A 27820-nucleotide genomic window follows, 5' to 3' on the forward strand; every position below is an offset into this window, starting at 1 on the left:
AGAGGTGTGGCGCTGCTAGTCAAGAGCAGTATTACGGTGGCGGAGAGGATGCTAGATGGGGACTCATCTTCCGAGGTAGTATGGGCTGAGGTTAGAAACAGGAAAGGAGAGGTCACCCTGTTGGGAGTTTTCTATAGGCCTCCAAATAGTTCTAGGGATGTAGAGGAAAGGATGGCGAGGATGATCCTGGAGAAGAGCGAAAGTAACAGGGTAGTTATTATGGGAGACTTTAACTTTCCAAATATTGACTGGAAAAGATATAGTTCGAGTACATTAGATGGGTCGTTTTTTGTACAGTGTGTGCAGGAGGGTTTCCTGACACAGTTTGTTGACAGGCCAACAAGAGGCGAGGCCACATTGGATTTGGTTTTGGGTAATGAACCAGGCCAGGTGTTGGATTTGGAGGTAGGTGAGCACTTTGGGGACAGTGACCACAATTCGGTAACGTTTACGTTAAGGATGGAAAGGGATAAGTATACACCGCAGGGCAAGAGTTATAGCTTGGGGAAGGGAAATTATGATGCCATTAGACGTGACTTGGGGGGGATAAGGTGGAGAAGTAGGCTGCAAGTGTTGGACACACTGGATAAGTGGAGCTTGTTCAAGGATCAGCTACTGCGTGTTCTTGATAAGTATGTACCGGTCAGGCAGGGAGGAAGGTGCCGAGCGAGGGAACCGTGGTTTACCAAAGAAGTGGAATCACTTGTTAAGAGGAAGAAGGAGGCCTATGTGAAGATGAGATGTGAAGTTTCAGTTGTGGCGATGGATAGTTACAAGGTAGCGAGGAAGGATCTAAAGAGAGAGCTAAGACGAGCAAGGAGGGGACATGAGAAGTATTTGGCAGGAAGGATCAAGGAAAACCCCAAAGCTTTCGATAGGTATGTCAGGAATAAGCGAATGACTAGGGAAAGAGTAGGACCAGTCAAGGACAGGGATGGGAAGTTGTGTGTAGAGTCTGAAGAGATAGGCGAGATACTAAATGAATATTTTTCGTCAGTATTCACTCAGGAAAAAGATAATGTTGTGGAGGAGAATGCTGAGCTCCAGGTAAATAGATTAGATGGCATTGAGGTACGTAGGGAAGAGGTGTTGGCAATTCTGGACAGGCTGAAAATAGATAAGTCCCCGGGACCTGATAGGATTTATCCTAGGATTCTCTGGGAGGCCAGGAAAGAGATTGCTGGACCGTTGGCTTTGATTTTTATGTCATCATTGGCTACAGGAATAGTGCCAGGGGACTGGAGGATAGCAAATGTGGTCCCTTTGTTCAAAAAGGGGAGCAGAGACAACCCCGGCAACTATAGACCGGTGAGCCTCACGTCTGTAGTGGGTAAAGTCTTGGAGGGGATTATAATCATCTAGATAGGAATAATATGATCAGGGATAGTCAGCATGGCTTTGTGAAGGGTAGGTCATGCCTCACAAACCTTATCGAGTTCTTTGAGAAGGTGACTGAACAGGTAGACGAGGGTAGAGCAGTTGATGTGGTGTATATGGATTTCAGCAAAGCGTTTGATAAGGTTCCCCACGGTAGGCTATTGAAGAAAATACGGAGGCTGGGGATTGAGGGTGATTTAGAGATGTGGATCAGAAATTGGCTAGCTGAAAGAAGACAGAGTGGTGGTGGTTGATGGGAAATGTTCAGAATGGAGTTCAGTCACAAGTGGAGTACCACAAGGATCTGTTCTGGGGCCGTTGCTGTTTGTCATTTTTATCAATGACCTAGAGGAAGGCGCAGAAGGGTGGGTGAGTAAATTTGCAGACGATACTAAAGTCGGTGGTGTTGTCGATAGTGTGGAAGGAAGTAGCAGGTTACAGAGGGACATAGATAAGCTGCAGAGCTGGGCTGAGAGGTGGCAAATGGAGTTTAATGTAGAGAAGTGTGAGGTGATTCACTTTGGAAGGAATAACAGGAATGCGGAATATTTGGCTAATGGTAAAGTTCTTGGAAGTGTGGATGAGCAGAGGGATCTAGGTGTCCATGTACATAGATCCCTGAAAGTTGCCACCCAGGTTGATAGGGTGGTGAAGAAGGCCTATGGAGTGTTGGCCTTTATTGGTAGAGGGATTGAGTTCCGGAGTCAGGAGGTCATGTTGCAGCTGTACAGAACTCTGGAACGGCCGCATTTGGAGTATTGCGTACAGTTCTGGTCACCGCATTATAGGAAGGACGTGGAGGCTTTGGAGCGGGTGCAGAGGAGATTTACCAGGATGTTGCCTGGTATGGAGGGAAAATCTTATGAGGAAAGGCTGATGGACTTGAGGTTGTTTTCGTTGGAGAGAAGAAGGTTAAGAGGAGACTTAATAGAGGCAGACAAAATGATCAGGGGGTTGGATAGGGTGGACAGTGAGAGCATTCTCCCGCGGATGGAAATGGCTGGCACGAGCGGACATAACTTTAAACTGAGGGGTAATAGATATAGGACAGAGGTCAGAAGTAGGTTCTTTACGCAAAGAGTAGTGAGGCCGTGGAATGCCCTACCTGCTCCAGTAGTGAACTCGCCAACATTGTGGGCATTTAAAAGTTTATTGGATAAACATATGGATTATAATGGCATAGTGTAGGTTAGATGGCTTTTGTTTCGGTGCAACATCGTGGGCCGAAGGGCCTGTACTGCGCTGTATTGTTCTATGTTCTATGTTCTATGTTCTATGTTAAAGGAAGTGGCAGTGGAGATAGTGGATCCATTGGTTATGACATTCCAAAATTCCATGGACATGGGAAACGTTCCAGTGGATTGGAAAAATGCGAACGTAACCCCCTTATTCAAAAAGGGAGGGAGGCAGAATGTGGGAAATCACAGAGCAGATGGTTCAACATCTGTTGTTGGATAATTATTGGAATCAATGATCAAGGATGTAATATCAGGACATTTGGAAAGCGAAAGCTCTATCCCTCAGAGTCAGCATGGTTTTGTGAAGGGCAAATCATGTTTGACTCATTTGCGTGAGTTCTTTGAAGGGCGACATGGTAGCACAGTGGTTCGTACTGTTGCTTCACAGCTCCAGGGTCCCAGGTTCAATTCCCGACTTGGGTCACTGACTGCGGAGTCGGCACGTTCTCCCCGTGACTGATTGCATTTCCTCCGGGTGTTCCGGTTTCCGCCCACAGTCCAAAGATGTGCAGTTGGATGGACCATTCTAAATTACCCTTAGTGTCCCAAAAGAAAGGTTAGCTGGAGTTAGCGGGTTACGGGGACAGGGTGGGCTTCAGTGGGTTGCTCTTTCCAAGGGCTGGTGCATACTCGATGGGCCGAATGGCCTCCTTCAACACTGTAAATTCTGTGATTCTATGATTCTATATCACATGCAAATGGGGATGCTGTAAATGTTGTACATCTGGAGTTCCGCAAAGCGTTTAAACGGTGCCACACCAAAGGTTTAATTAACGAGGTGAGATCACGTGGGATTAGGGGTAATTTATTAGCTTGTATAGAAGACTGGCTGATGGACAGCAGACAGATTTGGGATAAATGGCTCTTTCTCTGGATGGCAAGATGTAACCAGTGGGGGGGCCACAGGGTTCGGTCCTTGGGTCCCAGCTATTTACAATCTATATTAACGACATGGATACAGGAATAGAAGGTTCTGTAGCCAAATCCACAGATCACACAAAATAGGTGGGACAGTAAGTTGCAATGAGGAAATAAGAACCTTACTAATGGAGAGTGGGCCAAAATGTGGCAGACGGAGTTTATCGTGGATAAGTGTGAGGTCATGGATTTTGGTCGGAGATGTGGAAAGGCAGCTTCTTGTCTAATTGGAGAGAACTTTCGGGGAGCTTCGATGCAGAGGGTTCTGGGTATCCTCGTACATCAGTCACAGAAAACAAACATGCAGGTACAGCAGATAATAAGGAAAGCAAATGGAATGTTGGCATTTATAGCAAAAGGAATTGAGTATGAAGGGAGTGTTGTTGCAACTATACAAGGCATTGGGAAGACCGCACCTGGAGTATTGTGCACAGTATTGGTCCCTTATTTGAGGAAAGATGTAGCGGCATTGGAGGCAGTTCAGAGAAGGTTCACTAGATTCCAGAGATGAGGGGTTTGTCGTATGAGGAGAGATTGTACAGTTTAGGTCGATACTCTCTCGAGTTTGGAAGAATGAGGGGAGATTAAATTGAAGTATACAAGATGCTAAAAGGTCTGGATAAAGTAGATGTGGAGCTGGTGCTTCCTCTTCTGGGGCATTCTGAACAAGAGGTCATAATCTGAGAATAGGAGGTAGCAAAGTTCAAACAGATTTGAGGAAAATGTACTTCTGCCAAAGGGTTGTGAACCTGTGGAACTCGCTATCCCAGAGTGGGGTGGATACAGGGACAGTGAGTAAAGTTAAGGAGGAGTTAGACAGGTTTTTAATCGGGTTGAAGGGTTATGGAGAACGGGCAGCACGGTGGACTTGAGGCCAGGATGGGATCAGCCATGATCACATTGAGGGTGTTTCGGCGAGGGGAGGGTTGAGGGTGTTTCGGCGAGGGAGGGTTGAGGGTGTTTCGGCGAGGGAGGGTTGAGGGTGTTTCGGCGAGGGAGGGTTGAGGGTGTTTCGGCGAGGGAGGGTTGAGGGTGTTTCGGCGAGGGAGGGTTGAGGGTGTTTCGGCGAGGGAGGGTTGAGGGTGTTTCGGCGAGGGAGGGTTGAGGGTGTTTCGGCGAGGGAGGGTTGAGGGTGTTTCGGCGAGGGAGGGTTGAGGGTGTTTCGGCGAGGGAGGGTTGAGGGTGTTTTGGCGAGGGAGGGTTGAGGGTGTTTCGGCGAGGGAGGGTTGAGGGTGTTTCGGCGAGGGAGGGTAAGTTGTCTATTCCTGTTCCGAGGTCATGTGATCTCGGGAGGAGATGCTCTGGCTGATTTCACAATCCAGCTCGTGGTCTGTAACATTGCAGGGAGCAGATGAGGAAGATATCAGCCATTAGAGAATGGTGCAGCAGCTCGATGGGCCGAATGACCTAATTCCGCTCCAATATCTGATGAACTTGACAAATCGAGAACAAAAATAGAGAAGAACAATATCACCGTCTGCTCAAATCATAGAATCATAGAATTGACAGTGCAGAAGGAGGCCATTCGGCCCATCGAGTCTGCACCGGCCCTTGGACAGTGGACTCCGCACAGACAGTGACCCAAGCCGGAATCGAACCTGGGACCCTGGAGCTGTGAAGCATCTGTGCTAAGCACTGTGCTACCGTACTGCCCAGTGGTCTGAAGTGTTTTTGTTTCAATGCCAGAAGTGCAGCAGGTAAGGCAGATGGACTTCGAGCACTGATTAGTACTGGCAACTATGATGTTGTGGCTATCACAGAAACGTGGTTAGAGGAAGGGCAGCATTGGCAGCTGAACGTTGGAGGATACAGATGCTTCAGGAGAGATAGGGGGGATGTAATAGGGGTGGGGGAGTAGCATTACTGGTTAAGGAGATTACAGCCATACTGCGGGAGGACACCTTGGAGGGCTCATACAATGAGGCAATTTGGGTAGAGCTGAGGAACAGGCAGGGGGCAATCACAATGTTGGGGGTTTATTACAGGCCCCCCAACTTCCAGCGAGAGATAGAGGAGCAGAGATTTTGGACAGGTGCAAAAGTAACAGGGTTGTTGTGGTCGGGGATTTTAATTTCCCCGATATTGACTGGGACTCTCTTAGTGCTCGGGGTTTGGATGGGGCAGAGTTTGTAAGGTGTACCCAGGAAGCCTTCTTGATGCAATATGCAGATGGTCCAACTGGGGAAGGGCCGGTACTGGACTTGGAATTGGGGATTGAGCCTGGACAGGTGGTTGAGGCTCAGCAGATGTACCTTTCAGGAACAGTGACCACAATTCCGTAATTTTAGGGCACATTTGGACAGGGATGAGGGTAACCCTCGGGTTAGGGAGCGAAACTGGGGAAAGGCAAATTACGATAACATGAGGCAGGAATTGAAGAATTTGGATTGGGTGCTGTTGGAGTGTAAATCAGCATTGGACATGTGGGAGTCTTTCAAGCGACAGTTGATTAAGATTCAGGAAATTCCTGAGAGAACGCAGGATATATATGGGAACTTTAGGGAGCCTTGGATAACGAGTGATATTGTGAACCTTGTGAAAAAGAAAAAGAGGCTTTTGCAATGTTAATGTGAATCCCAAAGCATTTTATTCATATGTAAAAAGCAAGGATTGGACACTTACGGAAAGTGGGGGGAATCTATGTGCTGAGCCAGAGGAAATGGGCGAGGTACTAAATGAGCACTTTGCATCAGTGTTCACCAAAGAAAAGGACTTTGTGGAAGATGATTCTTGGGTAGAGTGTGTGGACATTCTGGGTCATGTTGACATCAAAAAGGAGGAGTTATTGGGTCTTTAAAAAAATGGAAGGGAGATAAGTCTCCTGGGCCGGATGGGATTTACCCCAGAATACTGAGGGAAGCAAGGGAAGAAATTGCTGGGGTCTCGACTGATATCTTTGTCTTCTAATTGGCTACTGGTGAGGTCCCAGAGGACGGGACAAAACATAATGTTATACCGATGTTTAAGAAAGGTAGCAGGGAAAATCCCGGGAACTATTGGCCGGTGAGCCTCACATCAGTAGTAGGTAAATCAAAGTCCCAGAAAGGGAAAGGACAGTGTATCTAACACACTGTGACACCCAGTCCCAGAGAGGGAAAGGACAGTGTATCTAACACACTGTGACACCCAGTCCCAGAGAGGGAAAGGACAGCGTATCTAACACACTGTGACACCCAGTCCCAGAGATGGAACGGATAGTGCATCTAACACAGTGTGACACCCAGTCCCAGAGAGGGAATGGACAGTGTATTTAACATCCTCACACCCAGTCCCAGAGAGGGAAAGGACAGTGTATCTAACACACTGTGACACCCAGTCCCAGAGAGGGAAAGGACAGTGTATCTAACACAGTGTGACACCCACTCCCAGAGAGGGAAAGGACAGTGTATCTAACACAGTGTGACACCCAGTCCCAGAGAGGGAAAGGACAGTGTATCTAACACACTGTGACACCCAATCCCAGAGAGGGAAAGGACAGTGTATCTAACACAGTGTGACACCCAGTCCCAGAGGGAGAAATGACAGTGTAACTAACACACTGTGACACCCAGTCCCAGAGAGGGAATGGACACTGTATCTAACACACTGTGACACCCAGTCCCAGAGAGGGAAAGGACAGTGTATCTAACACACTCACATGCAGTCCCAGAGAGGGAAAGGACAGTGTATCTAACACACTCACATGCAGTCCCAGAGAGGGAAAGGACAGTGTAACTAACACACTGTGACACCCAGTCCCAGAGAGGGAGTGGACAGTGTATCTAACACACTGTGACACCCAGTCCCAGAGAGGGAAAGGACAGTGTATCTAATACACTGTGACACCAGTCCCAGAGAGGGAAAGGACATTGTGTCTAACACAGTGTGACACCCAGTCCCAGAGAGGGAAAGGACAGTGTATCTAACAGAGTGTGACACCCAGTCCCAGAGAGGGAAAGGACAGTGTATCTAACACACTGTGACACCCAATCCCAGAGAGGGAAAGGACAGTGTATCTAACACAGTGTGACACCCAGTCCCAGAGGGAGAAATGACAGTGTATCTAACACACTATTACACCCAGTCCCAGAGGGGGAAAGGGACAGTGTATCTAACACAATGTGACACCCAGTCCCCGAGAGGGAAAGGACAGTGTATCTAACACAGTGTGACACCCAGTCCCCAAGAGGGAAAGGACAGTGTATCTAACACACTGTGACACCCAGTCCCAGAGAGGGAAAGGACCGTTTATCTAACACACTTTGACACCCAGTCCCAGAGAGGTAAAGGACAGTGTATCTAACACACTGTGACACCCAGTCCCAGAGAGGGAAAGGACAGTGTATCTAACTCACTGTGACACCCAGTCCCAGAGAGGTAAAGGACAGTGTATCTAACACACTATTACACCCAGTCCCAGACGGGGAAAGGACAGTGTATCTAACACACTGTGACACCCAGTGCCTGAGTGGGAAAGGACAGTATATCTAACACAGTGTGACACCCAGTCCCCGAGAGGGAAAGGACAGTGTATCTAACACACTGACACCCAGTCCCAGAGAGGGAAAGGACAGTGTATCTAACACACTGTGTCACCCAGTCCCAGAGAGGGAAAGGACAGTGTATCTAACACACTGTGACACCCAGTCCCAGAGGGGGAAAAGACAGTGTATCTAACACACTGTGACACCCAGTCCCTGAGGGGGAAAGGAGAGTGTATCTAACACAGTGTGACACCCAGTCCCAGAGAGGGAAAGGACAGTGTATCTAACTCACTGTGACACCCAGTCCCAGAGAGGGAAAGAATAGGGTAACTTCAACTTTGACATCCAGTGTAATGGGAGCTTTACTGTGTTCCTAACTTCATACTGTCGCTGCGCTGGGAGTGAATGGTTGGGACAGTGTGAAGGGAGATTTGCTCTCTATCTAACCCAATGCTGTATGTGTCCTGGGAGTGATAGATGGAGACAGTGTTAAGGGCGACATTCTCAATACCTCTCCTCAGATTTACCTGGAAAGGTCGATATAACAATGTGGAGAGAGTTTATTTTTTTACACCTGTGTGTGTCATTGAGCAGCCTGAGTCTTTACAGAAATTGGAGTGACGATATCTGAAACAGAATCCCAGGTTCAGTGTAAAATGCAGCAGATAGTGACATTCTTCCATCAGATTTCACAGACAGCACCTTCCGAACACACGGCCGCTGAACACCGAGGGGGACAAGGACAGCAGACACATGGGAACACCACCACCTGCAAATTCCCCTCCACGTCACTCACCATCCTGACTTGGAATTACATCGCCGTTCCTTCACTGCCACTTGGTCAAAATCCCGGAGCTCGCTCCCTAATAGCACGGTGGCTGTACCTACACCACATGGAGCACAGGGGCTGGAGAGAGCAGATCATCACCACCTTCACAAGGGGCAGTTAGTGATGGGCAGTAAATGAGCCCAGCCAGGGATCCCAGCAACCTGGGAAAGAATAAAAAAGATTTACATCAGCAATATTGTGCAGTGAACATGGAGGAAGTGAGAACAAAGAACAAAGAAAAGTACAGCACAGGAACAGGCCCTTCGGCCCTCCCAGCCTGCGCCGATCCAGATCCTTTATCAAAAGTGTCACCTATTTTCCAAGGATCTACTTCCCTCTGTTCCCCGCCCATTCATATATCTGTCTAGATACATCTTGAATGATGCTATCGTGCCCGCCTCTACCACCTCCGCTGGCAAAGCGTTCCAGGCACCCACCACCCTCTGCGTAAAAACCTTTCCACGCACATCTCCCTTAAACTTTCCCCCTCTCACCTTGAAATCGTGACCCCTTGTAATTGACACCCCCACTCTTGGAAAAAGCTTGTTGCTATCCACCCTGTCCATACATAGATTTCATAGAATTTACAGTGCAGAAGGAGGCCATTCGGCCCATCGGGTCTGTACCGGCTCTTGGAAAGAGCACCCTACGCACGGTCAACACCTCCACCCTATCCCCGGAACCCAGTAACCCCACCCAACACGAAGGGCAACTTTGGACACTAAGGGCAATTTTTCATGGCCAATCCACCTAACCTACACATCTTTGGACTGTGGGAGGAAACCGGAGCACCCGGAGGAAACCCACGCAGACACGGGGAGGACGTGCAGACTCCGCACAGACAGTGACCCAAGCCGGAATCGAACCTGGGACCCTGGAGCTGTGAAGCAATTGTGCTATCCACAGTGCTACCGTGCTGCCCTCTCATAATTTTGTAAACCTCAATCAGGTCCCCCCTCAACCTCAGACTTTCCAACGAAAACAATCCTAATCTACTAAACCTTTCTTCATAGCTAGCACCCTCCATACCAGGCAACATCCTGGTGAACCTCCTCTGCACCCTATCTAAAGCATCCACATCCTTTTGGTGATGTGGCGACCAGAACTGCACGCAGTATTCCAAATGTGGCCGAACTAAAGTCCTATACAACTGTAACATGACCTGCCGACTCTTGCACTCAATACCCCGTCCGATGAAAGCAAGCATGCTGTATGCCTTCTTGACCACTCTATTGACCTGCGTTGCCACCTTCAGGGTACAATGGACCTGAACTCCCAGATCTCTCTGTACATAATTTTTCCCCAGGAATCTTCCATTGCCCATATAGTCCGCTCTTGAATTAGATCTTTCAAAATGCATCACCTCTCATTTGCCTGGATTGAACTCCACCTGCCATTTCTCTGCCCAACTAAGGTAGCCGATATTCAGGACGCCAAAGCGTGTAATGAGGCAGTGGGGAAGGGAACACTGACAAAGGAGAGTACTTGCAGGCACGGAGATGGGTTGAACTGTGCATACTTCAATGCAAGAAGCATCAGGAAGAAGGTGGGTGAACTTAAGGCATGGATCGGTACTTGGGACTACGATGTGGTGGCCATCACGGAAACTTGGATAGAAGAGGGGCAGAAATGGTTGTTGGAGGTCCCTGGTTATAGATGTTTCAATAAGATTAGGGAGGGTGGTAAAAGAGGTGGGGGGGTGGCATTATTAATTAGAGATAGTATAACAGCTGCAGAAAGGCAGTTCGAGGAGTATCACCCTATTGAGGTAGTATGGGTTGAAGTCAGAAATAGGAAAGGAGCAGTCACCTTGTTAGGAGTTTTCTATAGGCCCCCCAATAGTAGCAGAGATGTGGAGGAACAGATTGGGAAACAGATTTTGGAAAGGTGCAGAAGTCATAGGGTAGTAGTCATGGGCGACTTTAACTTCCCAAATATTGAGTGGAAACTCTTTAGATCAAATAGTTTGGATGGGGTGGTGTTTGTGAGTGTGTCCAGGAAGCTTTTCTAACACAGTATGTAGATTGTCCGACCAGAGGAGGGGCAATATTGGATTTAGTACTTGGTAATGAACCAGGGCAAGTGATAGATTTGTTAGTGGGGGAGCATTTTGGAGATAGTGACCACAATTCTGTGACTTTCACTTTAGTAATGGAGAGGGATAGGTACATGCAACAGGGCAAGGTTTACAATTGGGGGAAGGGTAAATACGATGTTGTCAGACAAGAATTGAAGTGCATAAGTTGGGAACATGGGCTGGCAGGGAAGGACACAAGTGAAATGTGGAACTTGTTCAAGGAACAGGTGCTACGTGTCCTTGATATGTATGTCCCTGTCAGGCAGGGAAGAGACGGTCGAGTGAGGGAACCATGGTTGACAAGAGAGGTTGAATGTCTAGTTATGAGGAAAAAGGAGACTTATGTAAGGCTGAGGAAACAAGGTTCAGACAGGGCATTGGAGGGATACAAGATAGCCAGGAGGGAACTGAAGAAAGGGATTAGGAGAGCTAAGAGAGGGCATGAACAATCTTTGGCGGGTAGGATCAAGGAAAACCCCAAGGCCTTTTACACATATGTGAGAAATATGAGAATGACTAGAGCGAGGGTAGGTCCGATCAAGGACAGTAGCGGGAGATTGTGTATTGAGTCTGAAGAGATCATAGAATTTCATAGAATTTACAGTGCAGAAGGAGGCCATTCGGCCCATCGAGTCTGCACCGGCTCTTGGAAAGAGCACCCCACCCAAGGTCCACACCTCCACCCTATCCCCATAACCCAGTAACCCCACTATGGGCAATTTTAGCATGGCCAATCCACCTAACCTGCACATCTTTGGACCGTGGGAGGAAACCGGAGCACCCGGAGGAAACCCACGCACACACGGGGAGGATGTGCAGACTCCGCACAGACAGTGACCCAAGCCGGAATCGAACCTAGGACCCTGGAGCTGTGAAGCATTTGTGCTATCCACAATGCTACCGTGCTGCCTGTAGATAGGAGAGGTCTTGAACGAGTACTTTTGTTCTGTATATACAAATGAGAGGGGCGATATTGTTGGAGAGGACAGTGTGAAACAGATTGGTAAGCTCGAGGAAATACTTGTTAGGAAGGAAGATGTGTTGGGCATTTTGAAAAACTTGAGGATAGACAAGTCCCCCGGGCCTGACCGGATATATCCAAGGATTCTATGGGAAGCAAGAGATGAAATTGCAGAGCCGTTGGCAATGATCTTTTCGTCCTCACTGTCAACAGGGGTGGTACCAGGGGATTGGAGAGTGGCGAATGTCGTGCCCCTGTTCAAAAAAGGGAATAGGGATAAACCTGGGAATTACAGGCCAGTTAGTCTTACTTCGGTGCTAAGCAAAGTAATGGAAAGGGTACTGAAGGATAGGATTTCTGAGCACCTGGAAAGACACTGCTTGATTAGGGATAGTTAGCACGGATTTGTGAGGGGTAGGTCTTGCCTTACAAGTCTTATTGAATTCTTTGAGGAGGTGACCAAGCATGTGGATGAAGGTAAAGCAGTGGATGTAGTGTACATGGATTTTAGTAAGGCATTTGATAAGGTTCCCCATGGTAGGCTTCTGCAGAAAGTAAGGAGGCATGGGATAGTGGGAAATTTGGCCAGTTGGATAACGAACTGGCTAACCGATAGAAGTCAGAGAGTGGTGGTGGATGGTAAATATTCAGCCTGGATCCCAGTTACCAGTGGCGTACCGCAGATATCAGTTCTGGGTCCTCTGCTGTTTGTGATTTTCATTAATGACTTGGATGAGGGAGTTGAAGGGTGGGTCAGTAAATTTGCAGACGATACGAAGATTGGTGGAGTTGTGGATAGTAAGGAGGGCTGTTGTCGGCTGCAAAGAGACATAGATAGGATGCAGAGCTGGGCTGAGAAGTGGCAGACGGAGTTTAACCCTGAAAAGTGTGACGTTGTCCATTTTGGAAGGACAAATATGAATGCGGAATACAGGGTTAACGGTAGAGTTCTTGGCAATGTGGAGGAGCAGAGAGATCTTGGGGTCTACGTTCATACATCTTTGAAAGAAGCCACTCAAGTGGATAGAGCTGTGAAGAAGGCCTATGGTGTGCTCGCGTTCATTAACAGAGGGATTGAATTTAAGAGCCGTGAGGTGATGATGCAGCTGTACAAAACTTTGGTAAGGCCACATTTGGAGTACTGTGTACAGTTCTGGTCGCCTCATTTTAGGAAGGATGTGGAAGCTTTGGAAAAGATGCAAAGAAGATTTACCAGGATGTTGCCTGGAATGGAGAGTAGGTCTTACGAGGAAAGGTTGCGGGTGCTAGGCCTTTTCTCATTAGAACGGAGAAGGATGAGGGGCGACTTGATAGAGGTTTATAAGATGATCAGGGGAATAGATAAGAGTAGACAGTCAGAGACTTTTTCCCCGGGTGGAACAAACCATTACAAGGGGACATAAATTTAAGGTGAAAGGTGGAAGATATAGGAAGGATATCAGAGGTAGGTTCTTTACCCAGAGAGTAGTGGGGGCATGGAATGCACTGCCTGTGGAAGTAGTTGAGTCGGAAACATTAGGGACCTTCAAGCAGCTATTGGATAGGTACATGGATTACGGTAAAATGATATAGTGTAGATTTATTTGTTCTTAAGGGCAGCACGGTAGCATTGTGGATAGCACAATTGCTTCACAGCTCCAGGGTCCCAGGTTCGATTCCGGCTTGGGTCACTGTCTGTGCGGAGTCTGCACGTCCTCCCCATGTGAGGCAGCACGGTTTTGTGAAGGGGAGGTCGTGTCTCACTAACTTGATAGAGTTTTTCGAGGAGGTCACTAAGATGATTGATGCAGGTAGGGCAGTAGATGTTGTCTACATGGACTTCAGTAAGGCCTTTGACAAGGTCCCTCATGGTAGACTAGTACAAAAGGTGAAGTCACACGGGATCAGGGGTGAACTGGCAAGGTGGATACAGAACTGGCTAGGCCATAGAAGGCAGAGAGTAGCAATGGAGGGATGCTTTTCTAATTGGAGGGCTGTGACCAGTGGTGTTCCACAGGGATCAGTGCTGGGACCTTTGCTCTTTGTAGTATATATAAATGATTTGGAGGAAAATGTAACTGGTCTGATTAGTAAGTTTGCAGACGACACAAAGGTTGGTGGAATTGCGGAAGCGATGAGGACTGTCTGAGGATACAGCAGGATTTAGATTGTCTGGAGACTTGGGCGGAGAGATGGCAGATGGAGTTTAATCCGGACAAATGTGAGGTATTGCATTTTGGAAGGGCTAATGCAGGTAGGGAATATACAGTGAATGGTAGAACCCTCAAGAGTATTGAAAGTCAAAGAGATCTAGGAGTACAGGTCCACAGGTCATTGAAAGGGGCAACACAGGTGGAGAAGGTAGTCAAGAAGGCATACGGCATGCTTGCCTTCATTGGCCGGGGCATTGAGTATAAGAATTGGCAAGTCATGTTGCAGCTGTATAGAACCTTAGTTAGGCCACACTTGGAGTATAGTGTTCAATTCTGGTGGCCACACTACCAGAAGGATGTGGAGGCTTCAGAGAGGGTGCAGAAGAGATTTACCAGAATGTTGCCTGGTATGGAGGGCATAAGCTATGAGGAGCGATTGAATAAACTCGGTTTGTTCTCACTGGAACGAAGGAGGTTGAGGGGCGACCTGATAGAGGTATACAAAATTATGAGGGGCATAGACAGAGTGGATAGTCAGAGGCTTTTCCCCAGGGTAGAGGGGTCAATTACTAGGGGGCATAGGTTTAAGGTGAGAGGGGCAAAGTTTAGAGTAGATGTACGAGGCAAGTTTTTTACGCAGAGGGTAGTGGGTGCCTGGAACTCACTACCGGAGGAGGTAGTGGAAGCAGGGACGATAGGGACATTTAAGGGGCATCTTGACAAATATATGAATAGGATGGGAATAGAAGGATACGGACCCAGGAATTGTAGAATATTGTAGTTTAGTCGGGCAGTATGGTCGGCACGGGCTTGGAGGGCCGAAGGGCCTGTTCCTATGCTGTACATTTCTTTGTTCTTTGTTCTTGTTTGTGTCTGCGTGGGTTTCCTCCGGGTGCTCCGGTTTCCTCCCTCAGTCCAAAGATGTGCAGGTTAGGTGAATTGGCCAATGATAAATTGCCCTTAATGTCCAAAATTGCCCTTGGTGTTGGGTGGAGGTGTTGAGTTTGGGTAGGGTGCTCTTTTCAAGAGCCGGTGCAGACTCAAAGGGCCGAATGGCCTCCTTCTGCACTGTAAATCCAATGATAATCTATGATTAATCTAGGACAAAGCTTCGGCACAACATCGTGGGCCGAAGGGCCTGTTCTGTGCTGTATTTTCTATGTTCTATGTTCTAACTCTCCAATCTATCTATATTTTGCTGTATTCTCTGACAGTCCTCCTCGCTATCTGCAACTCCACCAATCTTAGTATCATCTGCAAACTTGCTAATCAGACCACCTATACCTGCGTCCAGATCATTTATGTATATCACAAACAACAGTGGTCCGAACACGGATCCCTGTGGAACACCACTAGTCACCTTTCTCCATTTTGAGACACTCCCTCCCACCACTACTCTCTGAGCGGACTGATTCTGGTTAAAAGGGACGGAGCGGTTCATGAACCAGGAGTGTTGCTATTTCAATAAGAATACAATAGAATCCCTGCCGTGCAGAATGACGCCATTTGGCCCATCAAATCTGCACCGACCCATTGAAAGAGCACCCTCCCTCGGCCCACAGCACACCCCAGCTCCGTAACGCCACCTATGGCCAATATGGCAAAGCCAATCCATATCTATGGACAGTGGGAGCAAACCGGAGCTCCCGGCGGGAACCCACGCTGACACAGGGAGAAGGTACAAACTCCACACAGACAGTCACTCGAGGTCGGAATCAAACCCGGGTCCTGCCGCTGTGAGGCAACAGTGCTAACCACCGTGACGCCCAATTCCGAACATTCCACTTCCTGTTCCTAATCACTCATTTATGATAATTGTGGAGAATGTGTTCGAAACACGTCAGAGGAATGGACACAAGTCAAGTTGGAACACGGAAAACCAGTTGTAAAGTGGATAGGATGCAAGCAGCCTGTCTGCCAAGAGATGAAATTGCTGGGCCTCTGACACAAATCTTTGTGTCCTGATTGCCACAGGTGAGATCCCCGACGATTGGAGGGTCGCCAATGTTGTACCGTTATTGAAGAAGGGTTGCAAGGATAATCCGGGAAATTATAGGCCAGTGAGCTTGACGTCAGTGACAGTGAAAATGTTGGAAAAGGTTCTCAGAGATAGGGGACGGAATTCACTGATAATGGGGCAATGACCACCCGCCCACGGGAAAACGGGCGCCAATCGCTCTGTGACAGTCCAGAGGGATTCTGCGTTTTGAAGTGGGCTCGCAGGGCCCCGGAGTAGTCCACACAGCTGCCGATACGGATCCCTGCTCGACCGGTCACGGGTCCGCGTAACATGGCGGACCCATACAGCGGGCCGGCCCCCACAATAGAGGCCCCCTCCCTCCCTCCCTCCCCCCCCACCCCCAAGATCGAGTGTGCCCGCCGACGGTGGCCCCTGATGGTGAGCCTGGTCGCCCTGGAGGCCCCCCCCCCCCAGTGACCGATCCCCCCGCCCCCTACCAGGGCGGCTGCGGACTCTGCCCGCAGTGGCCACTCCGAGCTCCCGCCAGGTGGAGCCACGAGGGAACCACGCCAGCGGGAACTCGGCCAGTTGCCAGCGGAGAATCGCTGTGAGGGCCTCTTTCAATGGCCCCCGATCGCCGCCAAATCAACTTGGGCCGCCCGACTGGCGGCAACTCACCGGACCGTGGAGAATCGTGGCAAGGCTTCCGACCCGATCGCGGATCTGATGTTCCATTCTCCGCCCCCGCGCCGAGCGCGATTTCTGCTCGGAGAATCCCGCCCAGCATCGCTGCACATTTGGGAGTAAATGGTCTGATTAGCGACAGACAGTATTGTTTAGTACGAGGGAGGTCATGTCTCACTAATTTGATTGAATGTTTTGAAGCGGTGACAAAAATAATTGACGAGGGAAGGGCTGTGGATGTTGTCTACATGGACTTCAGCAAAGCATTTGATAAGGTCCCTCATGGCTGGCTGGTGCAAAAGATTAGATCACATGGGGTCATGGGGTCATGGGGGAACTAGCTGGATGGATCCAGAACGGGCTTGGCCACAGAAGACCGAGGGTAGCAGTGGAAGGGTGTTTTTCCGAATGGAGATCTGTAACTAATGGAATTCCACAGGGATCAGTTCTGGGACCTCTGTTCTTTGTAATATATATAAACGACTTGGAAGAAAATGTAGCGGGTCCGATTAGCAAGTTTGCGATGATATTAAGATTGCAGGAGTTGCGGATAGTCAGAGAATACAGCAGGATATAGATCGGCTGCAAAATTGGGCAGCGAAATGGCAGATGGAATTTAACCCGGACAAATGAAAGGTTTGGGTTTTTGGCAGGTCCAATTCAGGTGGGAGCTGCAGAATACATGGCAGTATGAGTTCCACGGTGGCGCAAGTGATTAGCACGGTTGCCTCACGACGCCGAGGTCCCAGGTTCCATCCCGGCTCTGGGTCACTGTCCGTGATGTGCAGAGTAGGTGGATTGGCCACGTTAAATTGCCCCTTAATCGGAAGAAATGAATTGGATACTCTATTTATTGAAAAAAAATACATGGCAGCACCATCAGGAGCATAGAGACACAGAGATCTGGGCGTGCAGGTCCACAAATCCTTCAAAGTGGCAGCACAGGTGAAATGGTGATGGAGAAAGCATACGGACTGCTTGCTTTCAGAGGACAAAAGCTCAAAAATTATGTTACAATTATGTAGAACGTTGGTTAGGCCACATTTGGAAAACTGTGTCCAATTCTGGTCATCGCATTGCCAGAAGGATGGGGAGGCTTTGCAGAGGGAGCAGGAAACGTTTACCAGGATTTTGCCTGGTATGGAGGGTATTAGCTATGAGGAGAGGTTGAATAAACTGGGATTGTTCTCCCGAGAGAGACGGAGACTGAGGGGCGACCTGATAGAAGTTTATAAAATTATGAGGGGTACAGATGGGGTAACAGTTGGAGGCTTTTTCCCAGGGTGGAAATGACAATTACAAGAGGGCACAGGCTCAAGGTGAGGGGGGAAAAGGTTCAGTGGAGATGTGCGGGGAAAGTTTTTACACAGAGGGTGTTGGTGGCCTGGAATGCACGGCCCAGTGAGGGGGTTGAGGCAGACAGATTAGCCACCTTTAAGACTTAACTGGATAGGCACATGAACAGACTGGGTATAGAAGGATACAGGCGATTGGTCCAGATAGGATCACGTGATCAGCGCAGACTTGGAGGGCCGAAGGGCCTGTATTGTTCATTGCTCTATGTGAGAATTGGAGACAGCAGAGAAATAATCTCAGTTTATCTAAAACTCTATGACACCCAGTCCCAGAGAGGGAAAGGACAGTGAATCTAACACACTGTGACACCCAGTCCCAGAGAGGGAACGGACACTGTATCTAACACACTGACACCCAGTCCCAGAGGGGGAAAGGACAGTATATCTAACACACTGTGACAACAGTCCCAGAGGGGGAAAGGACAGTGTATCTAACACACTGTGACACCCAGTCCCAGGTGTTGTCGTCTCCGGGAGCCTTACGGTTTCAGCTTGGGCTTTATTCTTGGTCGGGCCTGAGGGGAGGGGAACCGATCCTCCTGGGAAGGGGGTGGTCACGGGGTGCGGCGGTGGCAGGAAGGGGGGGCGGTTGGGTTGATGGTGTCGGGGGGGTGTGTGTGTTGCCGGCGGGCGCCAGATCCCGCAGGGAGACCGTGTCCTGTCGGCCGTCGGGGTACTCCACGTAAGTGTACTGCGGGTTCGCGTGGAGGAGGTGAACCCTTTCGACCAACGGGTCCGCCTTATGTGCCCGCACATGCTTTCGGAGCAGGATGGGTCCTGGGGCCGCCAGCCAGGTCGGCAGCGACGTTCCAGAGGAGGACCTCCTAGGGAAGACAAGGAGACGCTCATGAGGCGTTAGATTAGTGCTCGTACATAATAACGACCGGATGGAGTGGAGAGCGTCCGGGAGGACCTCCTGCCACCGTGAAACTGGGAGGTCCCTGGACCGTAGGGCCAGTAGGACGGCCTTCCAGACCGTGCCGTTCTCCCTCTCTACTGCCCGTTCCCCCGGGGGTTGTAGCTGGTCGTCCTGCTTGAGGCTATGCCCTTACTGAGCAGGAACTGGCGCAGCTCGTCACTCGTGAAAGAGGACCCCCTGTCGCTGTGGACGTATGCGGGGTAACCGAACAGCGTGAAGATGCTGTTCAGGGCTTTAATGACTGTGGCCACGGTCATGTCAGAGCAGGGAATGGCGAATGGGAAGCGGGAGTATTCGTCCACCACATTAAAAAAATATGCGTTGCGGTCGGTGGAGGGGAGGGGCCCTTTGAAATCGAGACTAAGGCGTTCAAACGGGCGGGAAGCCTTAATCAGGTGCGCACCAACCGGCCTGAAAAAATGCGGTTTGCATTCCGCGCAGATGTGGCAGTCCCTTGTGACTGTACGGACCTCCTCTAAGGAGTATGGGAGGTTGCGGGACTTGATAAAGTGGAAAAGCCGAGTGACCCCCGGGTGGCAGAGGTCCTCGTGGAGGGTTTGGAGGCGGTTAATTTGTGCGTTGGCACATGTGCCGCGGGATAGGGCATCGGACGGCTCGTTCAGCTTTCCGGGACAATACAAAATCTCGTAGTTGAAGGTGGAGAGCTCGATCCTCCACCTTAAGATCTTGTCGTTTTTGATTTTGCCCCGCAGTGCATTATCGAACATGAAAGCTACCGACCGTTGGTCAATGAGGAGAGTGAATCTCCTGCCGGCCAGGTAATGCCTCCAATGTCGCACAGCTTCCACTATGGCTTGGGCTTCCTTTTCCACTGAGGAGTGGCGGATTTCTGAGGCGTGGAGGGTCCGGGAGAAAAAGGCCACGGGTCTGCCCGCTTGGTTAAGGGTGGCCGCTAGAGCTACGTCGGAGGCGTCGCTCTCGACCTGGAAGGGGAGGGACTCGTCGATAGCGCGCATCGTGGCCTTTGCGATATCCGCTTTGATGCGGCTGAAGGCCTGGCAAGCCTCTGTCGACAGAGGGAAGGTCGTGGTCTGTATTAGGGGGCGGGCCTTGTCTGCGTACTGGGGGACCCACTGGGTGTAGTCTGAAAAAAACCCCAGGCAGCGTTTCAGGGCTTTTGGGCAGTGCGGGAGGGGGAATTCCACGAGGGCGCGCATAAGTTCGGGGTCGGGGCCTATTATCCCATTGCGCACTACGTAGCCCAGAATTGCTAGCCGATTGGTGCTAAAAACGCACTTGTCCTCGTTGTACGTGAGGTTCAAGGCTTTGGCGGTCTGGAGGAATTTTTGGAGGTTGGCGTCATGGTCCTGCTGGTCGTGGCCGCAGATGGTTACATTGTCGAGATACGGGAACGTGGCCCGCAACCCATGTTGATCAACCATTCGGTCCATCTCCCGTTGGAAGACCGAGACCCCGTTTGTGACGCCAAATGGGACCCTTAGGAAATGGTATAATCGCCCGTCTGCCTCGAAGGCTGTGTACTTGCGGTCACTTGGGCGGATGGGGAGCTGATGGTAGGCGGATTTGAGGTCTACGGTGGAGAAGACTTTATATTGGGCAATCTGATTGACCATGTCGGATATGCGGGGGAGAGGGTACGCGTCTAGTTGTGTGTACCTGTTGATGGTCTGGCTATAGTCAATGACCATCCTTTGTTTCTCCCCTGTCTTCACTACTACCACCTGCGCTCTCCAGGGACTATTGCTGGCCTGGATTATGCCCTCCTTTAGTAGCCGCTGGACTTCGGACCGAATGAAGGTCCGGTCCTGGGCGCTGTACCGTCTGCTCCTAGTGGCGACGGGTTTGCAATCCGGGGTGAGGTTCGCAAACAAGGACGGGGGTTGCACCTTGAGGGTTGCGAGGCCGCAGATAGTGAGTGGGGGTATTGGGCCGCCGAATTTGAACGTAAGGCTCTGTAGATTGCATTGGAAATCTAATCCCAGTAAGGTGGGGGCGCAGAGTTGGCGAAGGACGTTTAGTTTGTAGTTTTTGAACTCCCTCCCCTGCACCGTTAGGGTAACTATGCAGAATCCTTGGATCTGTACAGAGTGGGATCCTGCAGCTAGGGAAATCTTTTGTGCGCTGGGATAGGTGGTCAAGGAACAGCGTCTTACCGTGTCGGGGTGGATAAAGCTCTCCGTGCTCCCGGAGTCGACTAGGCATGGTGTCTCGTGGCCGTTTATTAGCACCGTTGTCGTCGTCGTCTGGAGTGTCCGGGGCTGAGCTTGATCGAGCGTAATTGAAGCGAGACGTGGTTGTAGTAGTGGAGTAGGGTCCGTTGTTGCCGTCCAAGATGGAGTCGGGGATGAACAAAATGGCCGCCCCCATGCATCGCACATGGCTGGGGGGGTCACAAGATGGCGGCGGTGGTGGACAAAATGGCCACCCCCACGCGTCGTAGAGGTTTGGGGTGGTCCAAGATGGCGGAGCCCTTCCTCCCCTCGTGGTGGCCGGGACCTAAAATGGCGGCGTCTGCAGGTCGCACATGGGGCGCTGGGGGGGTTGGGGAGCGTTAGGACCGCGCGGGGCTCCCTCATCTCCGGGGACAGCGGTGGTCGGGACCCAAGTTGTAGCGCCGGCGGGTCATACATGGGGTGCGGGGGAGGGGGGGTTAGGGGGGCGTTAGAGACGGCCAGAACTCCCTCTTCTCCGTGGGGAGTGGTGGTCGGGACCCAAAGTGGTAGTGCCGGCGGGTCATACATGGGGTCCGGGGGGGGTTGGGGAGCGTAAGCGGCGTGTAGGTCTCCCTGTTCTCCCGGGACCGCGGTGGTCGGGACCCAGAGCGGCTGCGCCTGCGGGTCGTACATGATGCGCTGGGGGGGGTTGGGGAGCGTAAACGGCTTGCAGGGCTCCCTGGTCTCCCGGGACAGCGGCGACCTCGCGGGACCGGCACACAACCGCGAAATGGCCCTTTTTCCCGCAGCTCTTGCAGATCGCTGCGCGGGCCGGGCAGCGCTGCCGGGGTTGTTTCGCCTGGCCGCAGAAATAGCAGCGGGCACCCCCGGTGCGACTTGGCGTTTGGACCGCGCAAGCCTGTGGGGTGTCCGGGGGTGGTGGTGGGTTTGTCGCGACGGGTACGTACGGAGCCCAATGGGCTGCCGCGCGGTCGGGGCAGTAAGCACGGGTATTACGCGCGGCCACGTCTAGGGAGGCTGCTAGGGCCCGGGCCTCTGAGAGTCCTAGCAACTCTCTTTCTAGAAGTCTTTGGCGGATTTGGGAGGAATTCATACCTGCCACAAAAGCATCGCGCATTAACATGTCCGTGTGTTCATTTGCGTTCACCGAAGGGCAGCTGCAGGCTCGTCCCAAAATCAGCAGCGCGGCGTAGAATTCGTCCATCGATTCTCCGGGACTTTGCCGTCTCGTTGCGAGCTGGTAGCGAGCGTAGATTTGGTTAACTGGGCGGACAGAGAGACTTTTCAGTGCTGCGAACGCCGTCTGGAAATCCTCCAAGTCTTCGATGAGGGAGAAGATCTCCATGCTTACCCTCGAGTGCAGGACCTGTAGTTTTTGGTCTTCTGTGACCCGGCCGGTGGCCGTTCTGAGGTAGGCCTCGAAGCAAGTCTGCCAGTGCTTGAAGGCTGCTGCCGCGTTCACTGCGTGGGGGCTGATCCTCAGGCATTCCGGAATGATCCTGAGCTCCATAGTCCTTTTTAGGCACGCTTAATAAATTGTAGCGCACAAAGACTCGGTGAGACGAATAGAGTGAAGTCGATGAGGCTTTATTAAGCGTGTCTGTTCCCCCGCAGCTCGATAGTAGAATGGCCTGCGGGGGAGGACTCCGGCTTCTTATACTCCGCCTTCAGGGCGGAGCTAGAGGTCAACGGCCAACCAGGACCCGGGATCTGTCAGCCAATGACATTAGGGCTTCCAGTCCAACATGACCCCCAATACATATTACCACAGACACCCAGTCCCAGAGAGGGAAAGGACAGTGTATCTAACACACTGTGACACCCAGTCCCAGAGAGGGAAAGGACAGTGTATCTAAAACACTGTGACACCCAGTGCCAGAGTGGGAAAGGACAGTGTAACTAACACACTGTGACACCCAGTCCCAGAGGGGGGAAAGGACAGTGTATCTAACACACTGTGACACCCAGTCCCAGAGAGGGAAAGGACAGTGTATCTAACACACTCACACCCAGTCCCAGAGAGGGAAAGGACAGTGTATCTAACACACTGTGACACCCAGTCCCAGAGGGGGAAAGGACAGGGTATCTAACACACTATGACACCCAGTCCCAGAGAGGGAATGGACACTGTATCTAACGCACTGTGACACCCAGTCCCAGAGGGGGAAAGAACAGTGTATTGAACACACTGTGACACCCAGTCCCAGAGTGGGAAAGGACAGTGTATCTAACACACTGTGACACCCAGTCCCAGAGGGGGAAAGAACAGTGTATCTAACACACTGTGACACCCAGTCCCAGAGAGGGAAAGGACAGTGTATTGAACACACTGTGACACCCAGTCCCAGAGGGGGAAAGAACAGTGTATCTAACACACTGTGACACCCAGTCCCAGAGGGGGAAAGAACAGTGTATCTAACACACTGTGACACACAGTTCCATAGGGGGAAAGGACAGAGTATCTAACACACTCACACCCAGTCCGAGAGAGGGAAAAGACAGTGTATCAAACACACTGTGACACCCAGTCCCAGAGAGGGAAAGGACAGTGTATCTAACACACTGTGACACCCAGTCCCAGAGAGGGAAAAGACAGTGTATCTAACTCACTGTGACACCCAGTCCCAGAGAGGGAAAAGACAGTGTATCTAACACACTGTGACACCAAGTCCCAGAGAGGGAAAGGACAGTGTATCTAACACACTGTGACACCCAGTCCCAGAGAGGGAAAAGACAGTGTATCAAACACACTGTGACACCCAGTCATAGAGAGGGAAAGGACAGTGTATCTAACACACTGTGACACCCAGTCCCAGTGAGGGAAAGGACAGTGTATCTAACACACTGTGACACCTAGTCCCAGAGAGGGAAAGGTCAGTGTATCTAACACACTGTGACACCCAGTCCCAGAGTGGGAAAGGACAGTGTATCTAACACACTGTGACACCCAGTCCCAGAGAGGGAAAGGACAGTGTATCTAACACACTGTGACACCCAGTCCCAGAGAGGGAAAGGACAGTGTATCTAACACAGTGTGACACCCAGTCCCAGAGAGGGAAAGGACAGTGTATCTAACACACTGTGACACCCAGTCCCAGAGTGGGAAAGGACAGTGTATCTAACACACTGTGACACCCAGTCCCAGAGAGGGAAAGGACAGTGTATCTAACACACTGTGACACCCAGTCCCAGAGGGGGAAAGGACAGTGTATCTAACACACTGTGACACCCAGTCCCAGAGTGGGAAAGGACAGTGTATCTAGCGCACTGTTGAAGAAGCCAGGTATTTTGAATACAACTAGTATAGGTAAAAGATAGCTGTTTAAGCATAAATGTTGAGCCCCAGATTTAAATACCCATTTATACAGCATAATTCACTTTTACTGAGGTCCGTTGTTCTGGCAAATGCATATTTTCAGAGTCAGTGTGACATTAGAACAGCATAGTTGCAAGACAATTTGACACTGCGTGTGCTAATTGTCAAGGACAAGGACTGAATACCATAGCAACATGAAGGCACCATTGTTCTCAATGCAGATAACAGCTGGGTCCGAAAAGCTAATGTTGCACATTGAAGATGGACGGCTTGCCATCAAATCAAATGTGTTTGAGTCTAACCCAAACCAATTTGGATTATATTGGGGTGTAATTAGATGACTTAAGACAGATATGAAAGTGTATAACTGAAAAGTTTCCGCCCGCCATTTTAGTGTTGTTGTGTTGTCTCGTGTGTTGTGCTGTGTTGTCTTTTGGTGTTGTCTGTCCTTAATTCTATCTTTGATTCTGTCAGTTTGTCTTTCTGTTAGTTTAGTCAGTTTTGTCCTTAATAGTCTCCATCTTATGAGATGTCTTTTGGGTGTTCTGTCAGTCTACCAGTCTGTGTCAGTGATGTTAGTCCACTTTTGACTTGGAGTTTGAGTTTAGCTGAAGATTAGCTCTCTCTCTCTCTTCATGTTTCATTGCCAGACTTTGACCTTTTAAAAGTTACTTTCGAGCTGTCTGCCTAAGCAAAGAAAGATAATGTCTGTAATTCTCTGAAAGCTTCGAATTGTCTACGAATTGCCTTTTAAATGACTTTCAAATTGTAATCAAGCGACTACAAATAAAACAATTCTTTTTGGCACCTCAGAAGTTTTAACTGCAAATTTCTGCTGAGTTCCAGTATTCGCAAAGTGCTACTGATAACCGAATAGCAGAGATAATATAAATTCCTTCAACTATACACAGTCGAATAATACAAGGAATCGAACAACTTGGCATAGTCCAGAAATAGTACAAATCTTACAACTTGTCGTATTGCGCCAGGACTTGATTCATCAACTAAGCTTCCCCCAAACTTGGCGTAGTTCGACAGGTTAAGATCCCATAAATTATAGGTTCTTTCATTTTGGCGACACACAGTCCCAGAGAGGGAAAGGACAGTGTATCTAACACACTGTGACACCTTGTCCAAGAGAGGGAAAGGACAGTGTATTTAACACACTCACACCCAGTCCCAGAGAGGGAAAGGACAGTGTATCTAACACACTCACACCCAGTCCCAGAGGGGGAAAGGACAGTGTATCTAACACACTCAAACCCAGTCCCAGAGAGGGAAAGGACAGTGTATCAAACACACTCACACCCAGTCCCAGAGAGGGAAAGGACAGTGTATTGAACACACAGTGACACCCAGACCCAGAGAGGGAAAGGACAGTGTATCTAACACACTGTGACACCCAGACCCAGAGAGGGAAAGGACAGTGTATCTAACTCACTGTGACACCCAGCCCCAGAGAGGGAAAAGACAGTGTATCTAACACACTGTGACGCCCAGTCCCAGAGAGGGAAAGGACAGTGTATCTAACACACTGTGACACCCAGTCCCAGAGAGGGAAAGGACAGTGTATCTAACTCACTGTGACACCCAGTCCCAGAGAGGGAAATGACAGTGTATCTAACACACTCACACCCAGTCCCAGACAGGGAGAGGACAGTGTATCTAACACACTGTGACACCCAGTCCCAGAGAGGGAAAGGACAGTGTATCAAACACACTGTGACACAGTCCCAGAGGGGGAAAGGACAGTGTATCTAACACACTGTGACACCCTGTCCCAGAGAGGGAAAGGACAGTGTATCTAACACACTGTGACACCCAGTCCCAGAGAGGGAAAGGACAGTGTATCTAACACACTGTGACCCAGTCCCAGAGGGGGAAAGGACAGTGTATCTAAAACAACAACTTTAATTATTTTGCAATTTGACCAGTTTAATGTTTGGGACTTGATCATTTCAGCCCCAGGATCGGGACACCCCAGGTGAAGACGGTCCTGAGACCCGAACACCCACTGAGTACAATGATGGGGGCAGGGCCCCGGCCCCCCCCCCCCCCCCCCCCCATTGTCTCCCAGTCAGGGGTACAGGCCCGATACTGACCAGAGCTGTTTTCTCAGCCCAGCCTGTGTGCAGCACATCCAACAACTGGAGCTCGCACGTGTCCACACTCCGGACTCTGACACTGGCAAGTCCCCTGTGTAAAAATGGGTTTTAAAATTGCATCAATTAATGTGTGAAGCATCAAAGACACTTTGCGATGAGTCGCTCCCCTGAGTTACCTGACCAACGTTAAATCTGACCCACTGTTCCTGCTGGAATGTGGCACTCCGCACCTCAGCAACTACAGACGCTGGTCGAGCTGGTGGTCCCACGGGCCATCCATCTGGTGAGGAGGAAACGATTGTCGTTCCCCCGGACTGGGTATTCTGCTCCAGGGAGGCAACTTCAGCAACCCTGCAGAGGGAGCGCAGCGGAGATACACATGGTCACGGCCAGATGGGTCCGTCCACTCCAGGCTCCGTCCAATCCTACCTGTTCCAAACGGAGATGGGGAGGAATTCCATCTCTCAGACGATTGTGAATCTTTGGAATTCTCTATCCCAGAGAGAGTGGGAGACTGTGTCATTGAATATACCCGAGGCTGAGTTAGACAGAATCTAGAAAGGAATGTCGGGGGTTGTGGGGACAGGGCGTGTGGTGTTGGGTGCTCTGGTGCACAGATGAGCCAACACAGTTGTATGTGGTACAACTCTATTTTATTATAACTCTTATAATACAGTTCGTTCTGGATACTCTGTACGTGCTGTCTCCCTGAGTGTGTTTGGCAATAGATGTGTCCTGGTTCTCCTCTGCAGCTCTTACTGACCACCAGGGGTCGTGTCTGTGCTTTTATATCTTTGTCATTGGTTGTGGTGTTGTGTGTTCTGATTTGTCTGTTGGTGTGTCTATCATGATGTGTGTGTTTGAATATCATGACATCCCCCCTTTTTACAAAGACAAGTGCCTACGTGGTTATAAATATAATTGTGTCGTGAGTGCATCTAAGAGTGTGCGTTTGTGTTGTGTACAGCGTGTGTTTATGACGTAACTATTTACATGGGGCGATGTCGGGTGCGTCACACTAACAAGGTTGTACCATAACAAAACTTGGATGCGAGAGAAAAAAAAACTTGAACATTGGTCTGGTCAGACGATATCTGGAACAATAAACAACAACAGGTTATAATACAGAAGTGTTTGACTTTTTGAACGTATTAACAGCGTTATAAGTCCAGTCTAATGGGTGACCGCCTCAAGAATGGGCTGGTCCTCAAGCCGGTTCAGCTGTGGAGATTTGGGGTCACACTGGTTCACCTTGGACTGTTGGAGGTGATGCTGTTGCCGAAGTCTCTACTTTACCATTTGTTGTACTTCATGCAGTGCTTGGTTTTTT

The 27820-nt window shown here is 50.0% G+C and overlaps 1 protein-coding gene across 3 annotated transcripts in view; it reads right to left on the reverse strand.

Moving 5' to 3' along the window:
- The window catches only part of LOC140403345 (oncoprotein-induced transcript 3 protein-like), a 162189-nt gene extending 135253 nt beyond the window's left edge, over positions 1 to 26936 (reverse strand). For 2 of the 3 annotated variants that reach the window (XM_072491243.1, XM_072491242.1), the window contains exon 1: positions 26667 to 26936. Coding sequence is in view for 1 of the 3 variants with exons in the window: in XM_072491239.1 (XP_072347340.1) it covers positions 8793 to 8795 (3 nt within the window). In the remaining 2 variants the exon portion in view is untranslated. Of the gene's footprint in view, positions 1 to 8792; positions 8890 to 26666 lie in introns of those variants that run through there. The other variant, XM_072491239.1, reaches the window with a different exon arrangement.
- Between the last annotated feature and the right edge of the window lie 884 nt (positions 26937 to 27820).

This window comes from Scyliorhinus torazame, chromosome 27 (assembly GCF_047496885.1).
Source record: "Scyliorhinus torazame isolate Kashiwa2021f chromosome 27, sScyTor2.1, whole genome shotgun sequence".
NCBI classification, from domain to species: domain Eukaryota; kingdom Metazoa; phylum Chordata; class Chondrichthyes; order Carcharhiniformes; family Scyliorhinidae; genus Scyliorhinus; species Scyliorhinus torazame.